Source organism: Echinops telfairi, unplaced genomic scaffold (genome assembly GCF_000313985.2).
Source record: "Echinops telfairi isolate 266 unplaced genomic scaffold, ASM31398v2 ScPeMD7_5;HRSCAF=22, whole genome shotgun sequence".
Lineage (NCBI taxonomy): Eukaryota > Metazoa > Chordata > Mammalia > Afrosoricida > Tenrecidae > Echinops > Echinops telfairi.
Genome location: NW_022103901.1, coordinates 12,119,924 through 12,127,193, shown reverse-complemented (window position 1 = coordinate 12,127,193; position 7,270 = coordinate 12,119,924). Strand labels below are relative to the sequence as shown.

The 7,270-nt window shown below is 61.2% G+C and overlaps 1 protein-coding gene across 2 annotated transcripts in view; it reads left to right on the top strand.

Annotated features, from left to right (window-relative positions):
- Positions 1–7,270, top strand: part of RASA4B (RAS p21 protein activator 4B) — a 27,506-nt gene that overhangs the window by 4,939 nt on the left and 15,297 nt on the right. For both annotated transcript variants that reach the window (XM_045285921.1, XM_045285920.1), the window contains exons 2-7: positions 2,046–2,102; positions 3,469–3,582; positions 4,075–4,136; positions 5,078–5,207; positions 6,619–6,700; positions 7,118–7,249. In XM_045285921.1, coding sequence (XP_045141856.1) covers positions 2,046–2,102; positions 3,469–3,582; positions 4,075–4,136; positions 5,078–5,207; positions 6,619–6,700; positions 7,118–7,249 — 577 coding nt within the window. The remainder of the gene's footprint in view (positions 1–2,045; positions 2,103–3,468; positions 3,583–4,074; positions 4,137–5,077; positions 5,208–6,618; positions 6,701–7,117; positions 7,250–7,270) is intronic.

The following is a 7,270-nucleotide window of genomic DNA, read 5'->3' as shown; positions in this document are numbered from 1 at the left end:
GGCGCTGTTTCAGACGCCTCCCTAGCATGGTGCTGAAGTGTCGCAGAAGCTGAGAAGGGTGGGCTGTGCTGCGGGTAGGTGTGGGTGGGGATGCTTTGTGTTAGATACACTTGGGTGAGCCCCGGTTTTCCGTGCTGTCAGTCATGAGTCTCGAGTGAATGAATCCTGCTATAGATTAAAGAAGGGGCAGAAACACATGAAGCAACAGATGTGGAAGGTCATGGAGAGACAAAAATCAGACCAGACTCGCAACAACCTAACCCTGCACGCCCCCCGGGAGCCTACACCCACTGCCGTGGAGTTGATTCCCACGCCTAGCACCCCACATAGGGTTCCCGACGCCTAGCACTCCACATAGGGTTCCCGAGGCTGAACGGGGATCTTATGGGAACACAGCCTCGGTTTTCTCCCCGAGAACGGCTTCTGGGCTTGAGCCACCGATCTTGTGGTTAACAGCCCAGCACTTCCACAGCAGCACCACCAGAACAGTGGCTCGGTGCTCTCGGATTCAGTGTTCTCGACAGCGCTGCCTGTAGCGAGGATCCCTGGGGGCATGGTGGGCTGGGTGTTGAGCTGCTAGGCCCCCAGGTTGGCAGTTTGAACCCACCAGGCACTCATTGAGAGAAAGATGAGACTGTTTGCTCCTGTAGAGATTTGCAGCCTGGGAAACCCACAGGGGTCACCCATCCCTGTCTTTCAGGGTTCTTCTAAGTCAGAATCGACTCACTATCAGTGAATTTGGTTTGGTGTGACTTTTGTGGGCCCACCCATAACAAGCTCTGGAATCCTCTGGCTTTGGGGTGGGTGGGACACAAGGTGGGTTGTCTACAGAGGGCTCCCTGGAGTAAGGGGCCCTTCAGTAATGGCGGGGTGAGGTGGGGAAAGGCAGGACAGTTTACAGGCCAATGAGCAAGGACTCTCTGGTTGTGCTAACCTCAATGAGCACTCCTCTGATCTGGGATGGCAACCCCACCCTCTCAATGCCAACAGGGTAGAACTGCCCCATGGGTTTTGGAGACTAACTGTATACGGGAGCCACATCAGGCTCCCTCAGAGGGGCTAGGATTCAAACTGCTGACCTTGCAGTTAATAGCCCATTGTGTAACCCAGGACGCTGCCAGGGCGCCCACCCCTACCACCGAGGTGGGAGAGCAGTCTTGGCAGGGATTTGATATGCTTTTTTGTTTCATTTAATCTTTTTTTTTTTTAATTTTCTTGGGGATGTTTTTGCCCTGTCACGGCTTCCTCTGCTGGCGAAGCCCCTTTTGAGAAGGGAAGTAGGGCTTGGAACTCCCCCTTCTCCAGCCCAGAAACACACTTCCTTTTCCAGGGAGCTTCCCGGGCCTGGGTGGAGGCCCTTGGAAGGCTCCGACTCCCCACCACCAGGACACGTGGCCCTGGGAAGCCCCTGGCCAGCTGTTCCGTTCTTTTCCTTGTCCAGTTGACGGGCTGTGGTGTAACCCGCTGCACAGAGCCACCGGGACACCCCTACCCACCCCATCACGGCTCTTCCCCAGGAACACAGCCTCCCCGCCCTCCTCGGACCCCGCCCTCTGACAGCTCAGTCACCCCCAAGCGAGCCACTGCTGTTTTTGCATCTTGAATCCTGTTGGGGTGAGGGGCTGGCACCCCAGAGATGGGGCTTTCTGAAGAGGGAAACGCAGGCCAAGAGAAGTTGGGGGGGCGGGGGGGAATGCATTTCAGTGGGTCGGAGGCCCAACAGGAGTAAAGGGGAGCCCTGTGGGGCAGGGGTGCCACCTCCTGGACATAGTTCTGACTGTGGTCTCCTCCCCCACAACCTGCTGGGGTCGGGGTGAGGCGGGCAGGAAGAAGGCGCTGTGTCTCCACCCTCCCCAGACCCTGGGTGGGGGTAGGGGTGGGGGGCTGCTATGGGCAGAGGTCTCTCTTTGAGGCTGTGAAGCCTTTGAACCATGGACCAAAAGCCCACATTAAGCCCTTGGCATGGGGGGAGGGCGGGCAGCTCGCTGCGAGGTCCACGCTGGGCCCCCCCTCGCACCCAGCCGCTCCTGTCGTCTGTCTTGCAGCACGGGCAGCAGTGACCCCTACTGCATCGTGAAGGTGGACAACGAGCCCATCATCAGGTACCGCTCCCCCACTCGCCCCCGGGGCTCAGGCTGGGCTTCCTTCTTGAGCACTGAGCACACACACCCTTCCTCCATTTACTTTCCTGCTTATCCCATCTCCCCGGCCTGACAGCCTGCCGGGCAGGGACTTTGTGCAGGGAGGGGTGAGGGCTTGGAGAACTCCCCTGGGACCCCCCAGCGGGTCCTGCCGTGCCTCCTAGGACAGCCAGCCTGCTAATCACAGGCCTGAACACTTGTCCAGGGATTATCTGGGACCGGGGCGCTGGACCAGGAGCCTCTGGCCGGGCTCCAAACACCTTTGCATTCTTTACAGCCCTGTGCGGGACAGGTGCTGGTTGTGATTGGAACCCGGTAACAATGCCTTCCTTTCCTCAGGCATTGTCTCTTCACTTCAGACAACGGGGCCGGGTAGTAGAGGGAGAAACAGACTTACCGAGGAGGAAGCTGAGGCTCAGAGAGACTGCTCGACAGGTCACCTACCTAGCAAGGGGCAAAGCCAGCCTGGAGCCCAAGTCTCCATTGCTGGCCCCGGCCCATGCTGAAGCCTCCCTCCCTGGGCAGGGCCTCTGTCTGTCCTTAGCTTTGCTTCCAATCCCAGGCACCAAGGAGGGAGAGGGCCATACGGGGCCTCAGTCTCAGTGACAGACAGGGACACTGAAGCCCTGGAGCTCAAGTGTGGCCTTCCTGAGTCAAGGGTGGTTCCTTGAGTATTGATCCTAGTCAACATGCAGGTGCACACACACAGACACACAGAGACACAGAGACACACACATACACACAGACACATGCATACACAGAGACAAAGACATACAAATACAGAGACAGACAGATAGACACATACACACAAAGACAGACACACACACACACAAGTCACAGGAACTGAAAACTCGCACCCTCAGGGGTTTGGAGAGCGAGGCGAAGACCCCTGTCCCCGACAAGACTCCCTGCACCCCAGCCCCTCCAGAGTGAGCATAGCCCCCTGCGTCCACCCTGGGGGAGTCCGCTCAAAGCATCAGGACTGGGGGGGCGGGGAGCTGGGCGGCCAGCTCTGGGCTGTGCTGTGCAGCTCACATGCCAGCTGGCTGCGGCCCCTCTAGTGTCTGTTCCTCCAAACGTAGGGTGACTCAAAAGATCCAGCCCTCTGGCCCACGCAGGCTGGAGGGAACTCAGGGGGCATGAGGGATGGTGGAGGGGGGGCCTCTGGGAGAAGCAGCAGCAGCGGTCACACAATGAGCCAGCTGTCACTGCTCGGGGTGAAGAGGGTGTGTGGACGATGGTCCCCTTCACCCAGCCCCGCCTTGCTCTGTGGGGTCCAGGCATGGGCTGGCCAGGCAAGGGGCTGAGGCAGCCTCCTCTTCTCCAGGACAGCCACCGTGTGGAAGACCCTGTGTCCCTTCTGGGGCGAGGAGTATCAAGTCCACCTGCCGCCCACCTTCCACTCCGTGGCCTTCTATGTCATGGATGAGGACGCCCTCAGGTGGTGGGGCTCACTCTTCTCCTGGGGCCCGGACCCCGACATCAGCCCCCCTCCCTGACCCACTTCCCCGAGGGTTCTGCTGGGTACTTGGGATCCTCCTGTCAGCCCTTCCGTGTGTCCTCCCGGAGCCAGAGGGACGGGGAGCCCAGGAGGGGTTGGTGGTTCTGGGTGGGAGTGTGGACCCAGGGTCCCTGTACCACATCATACATGTGCACACGTGGAAACTGTGTGTGTGCGCCCGAGTGAGCCATGAGCTTGGCATGTGCGTGGGCACACATGTTGGTCCATGAGTAGAAGCAGCGCACACCCATGTGTGTCCAGAACCTCATCGTTAGTCCTGTCCTGCCTGGTGGGCACCCCCACTGGTGGCTGCAGTAACAGCAGTGTGCTCCTCAGGGCCCGAACTGGGTGGGAGGGGGTCCTGGGCTCCCCAGGAATAGGCGCTATGGCCCCACCCAGCTCTGACTTCCTGCCCCCCACCCTTCCCTCCAGCCGAGATGACGTTATAGGGAAGGTCTGCCTGACTCGAGACACCCTGGCCGCCCACCCTAAGGGTAAGACCCCACAGGAGGGAGTCTGAGGCCAGCTCCTGCTGCCCCAGCCCCAATCTCCCTCTCTACCTCCTTGTCCCATCCTTCCTCCCACTGAGACACTGTGGCTTGGCTCCATCAGCCCATACCAGCCCCCCTCCAAAGCCGGTGGCCCTCTCTTGACCCCCCTGCTGTTGGGCCCCCCTTTTAGCCTCTGACTTGGGAGCGCGTCTTTAGGATGAAGGGCTGCGGCTGCTGCTGGTGTCTGAGGTTGCTGCAGCCACTGCTGAGAGAGGGGACCCCGCTTCCCCACTGGACAGCTCCTTCTGAGGGTTGGAAGGCTCCGGACGCTGACCCAGCCACTCTGTGTCCTGTGTGTCTAGTCCATCCCAGTGAGGGCTCAGACCAGGAGCTCGGGGGAAAGCGGAGGGGAGGTAGCGACCTGTGCAGCGGGCACCCCTCCCAGACTCTGAGCTCCGGGCACACACCTGTTCCTGTCCATGAGGCTAGGATGGGCATGGGGGGGTGGGGCTGTGCTGACTCATGGGACAGCTGGGCCCCGCCAGGCTGGAGGCCACTCCTGTCCAGCCTCAGCCAGAGCCTCTGGGCCACCCTTAGGTCCTTTGCCATCTCCTGTCCAGGACTCAGGCCCCCAGTGAGAGGCACTGCCCCTCTGCTCTCAGATGGGGAATGGAGGCCAACCGGGTGACAAGTTGGGGTTGGGGTTGGGGCTGCGGAAGGCAGCGAGGCCATTGGCCCTGGGGTCCCCGGGACTTGGATTCCCACCTGCTGGGAATTCACTTCTGGGCCTCAATTTCCCCATCCGTTGCCAGGAGGCACAGCCCCCACCCCAGAAGGGCAGGAGAGGATTTTGAAGAGATTTGGGAAGGGTGGGGGGACACCAAGGTTGGAGAGCTGGGAAGGTGAGGACCAGCCTGGCTGAGCCCACCCCCCGCATCCCACAGGTTTCAGCGGGTGGGCCCACCTGACGGAGGTCGACCCTAATGAGGAGGTGCAGGGTGAGATTCATCTGCGACTGGAAGTGGTCCCCGGGCCCGGGGGCCCCCGACTACGCTGCTCTGTGCTGGAGGCCAGGTGGGGACAGGGCCTGGGCCTATGGGGACCCACCACCCTGGGGAAGCCCGGGCTTGGTGCCCAGGCCTCTGCCCACACAGCTGGCTCTGGAGAGGGGCCCAGGCTCCACCTGGCCTGAAGGTGTCACCTGCGTGACCTGCTGGGAGCTTGGCCCTTTAGGAGATGAGATGGCATTTTGACAGTGGGACTCCAGGAGTCATAGGGAGGATTTGCTCCACACGAACTTGGCATAGGGGGTGGGGTGTGAGAGAGATAGAAGAGAGAGATCCTAGGCAGTGTGGGAGGAGGTGTGTGTGTGTGTGTGTGTGTGTGTGTGTGTGTGTGTGTGTGTGTGTGTGTGGTGGGGAGGGGTCTTGGCAGTGTGGGAGGAGGTATTGTGTGTGTGTGGGGGGGGTCCCCGGCAGCGTGGGAGGGTATGTGTGTGTGAGAGAGAGGGAAGGGTCTTGGCAGTGTGTGAGGATGTGTGTATGTGTGTGTGCATGCATGTTTGTGTGCATTCGGCAGACAGAGTGGAGGGCAAGGGGAACTGCTGGGAATCTCCAGATGGCCTGGGTGGGGAGGGGGTCCCCTGAGCAGGGGCAGTGACTCCCTCCACTGGGTAGGTGGGTGCTGCCTGAATTGCCTGCGACTGCTCTGCCCACCCACCCAGATATTCTTAGCTGCAGGCCCACCCTGTCTGGGCCTGGGTGTGAGTCCCTCCAGGCTCTAAGGCCACCTCCACAGGGTCCAGCCAGCCCCGTGGGGCAATGTGCTCAGGTGGGTGAGGCGTCCCCTCCTGTCACAGGGGGCCGGAAGGAGCGTGGGGATTCTAGGCCCCCCTGTCTTCTCCTCCCACACACACCCCCGCTTTGCTTTCACTCTGGAGTTGGACTGGGGGGTGACAGGGGGTGCAGCCTGGTGGAACTCAGCTGCCTGTGTTCTCCTGACACCCAACACTTCCTCCCATGCCAGCCCACACCCGCCAGGCCGCCTGGCCTGGACAGTGGCCTCAGGACCTCTGCCCACAGCCAGCCCCCATGGTGGGGACTACCCAAGAGTCCTTCCCCCGCACCCCACTCCCTTCAGGAAGCGCCTTCCTCAGCCCTCTCCTCTTGAGACTTGGGGACACAAAGGCCGGGCCAGTCTGGCCTCAGGTGTCATGCAGTGCTGAGGAAACTGGGGCTCACCTTCCCTGGGGACCCCCTCTCCCATCAGGTTGGAGAATCTTGTCTGGGCAGGTGCCATGTAGGGCTTAGCGGGACAGTTGTCATGGGTATCAGGGCCCAGAGGTGAATCACCCTGTTTGAATGGGCTGCCCAAGGAGCCCAGACCTTTCCCCAGGTCCAGTCACCCCAAGGTGGAGGGTAGAAGTCAGGGAGGGAGGGGCTGGGGGGGGCTGGGGAGACAAGTCATTGGCCGCCTCCTTCCCCAGGGACCTCGCCCCAAAGGATCGGAATGGCGCCTCGGACCCCTTCGTCCGAGTGCACTACAACGGTCGGACACAGGTGACCTCGGTGAGGGGACAGAGAGGCTCAGGGACCTGTCAGCCTCTACTGCTGGCATCCCAGTGGGTCGTCAGCCAGGCAGGGGTCAGGGCACGGGCGCCGAGCCACCGAAGTCACCCACACTGCGTCTGGGAAATGGCCGGGATGGGAGCCTTGGCCTCGCAGGGGGTGCCGCTGGGCTGCTATGTGGTCTTGGATGACTCCCTCCCCCACTCTGGGCCCTAGGGTCCCTACCCGAGAAATTGGGTGGGAGGGTGGAGAAGTGGACAGGAAGTTGTTACTTCTGCCTGGCCCCAGGAGAGGAATGGTATCAGGGCCTACTGCTGAAAACCCTGTGGGTGGTCTGGTGGGTGCTTTGCCCTTGGCTGGGTCTAGGGGGCCCCTGAGGAGCCAAGCCCCCCCCCACTGAGCCCCCTTTCTGGGCAGATCGTGAAGAAATCTTGCTACCCGCGCTGGAACGAGGCGTTCGAGTTTGAGCTGGAGGAAGGGGCCGTAGAAGAACTCAGCGTGGAAGCCTGGGATTGGGACTTTGTCAGCCGTAATGACTTCCTGGGCAAAGTGAGCCGCCCTGTCCCCCCA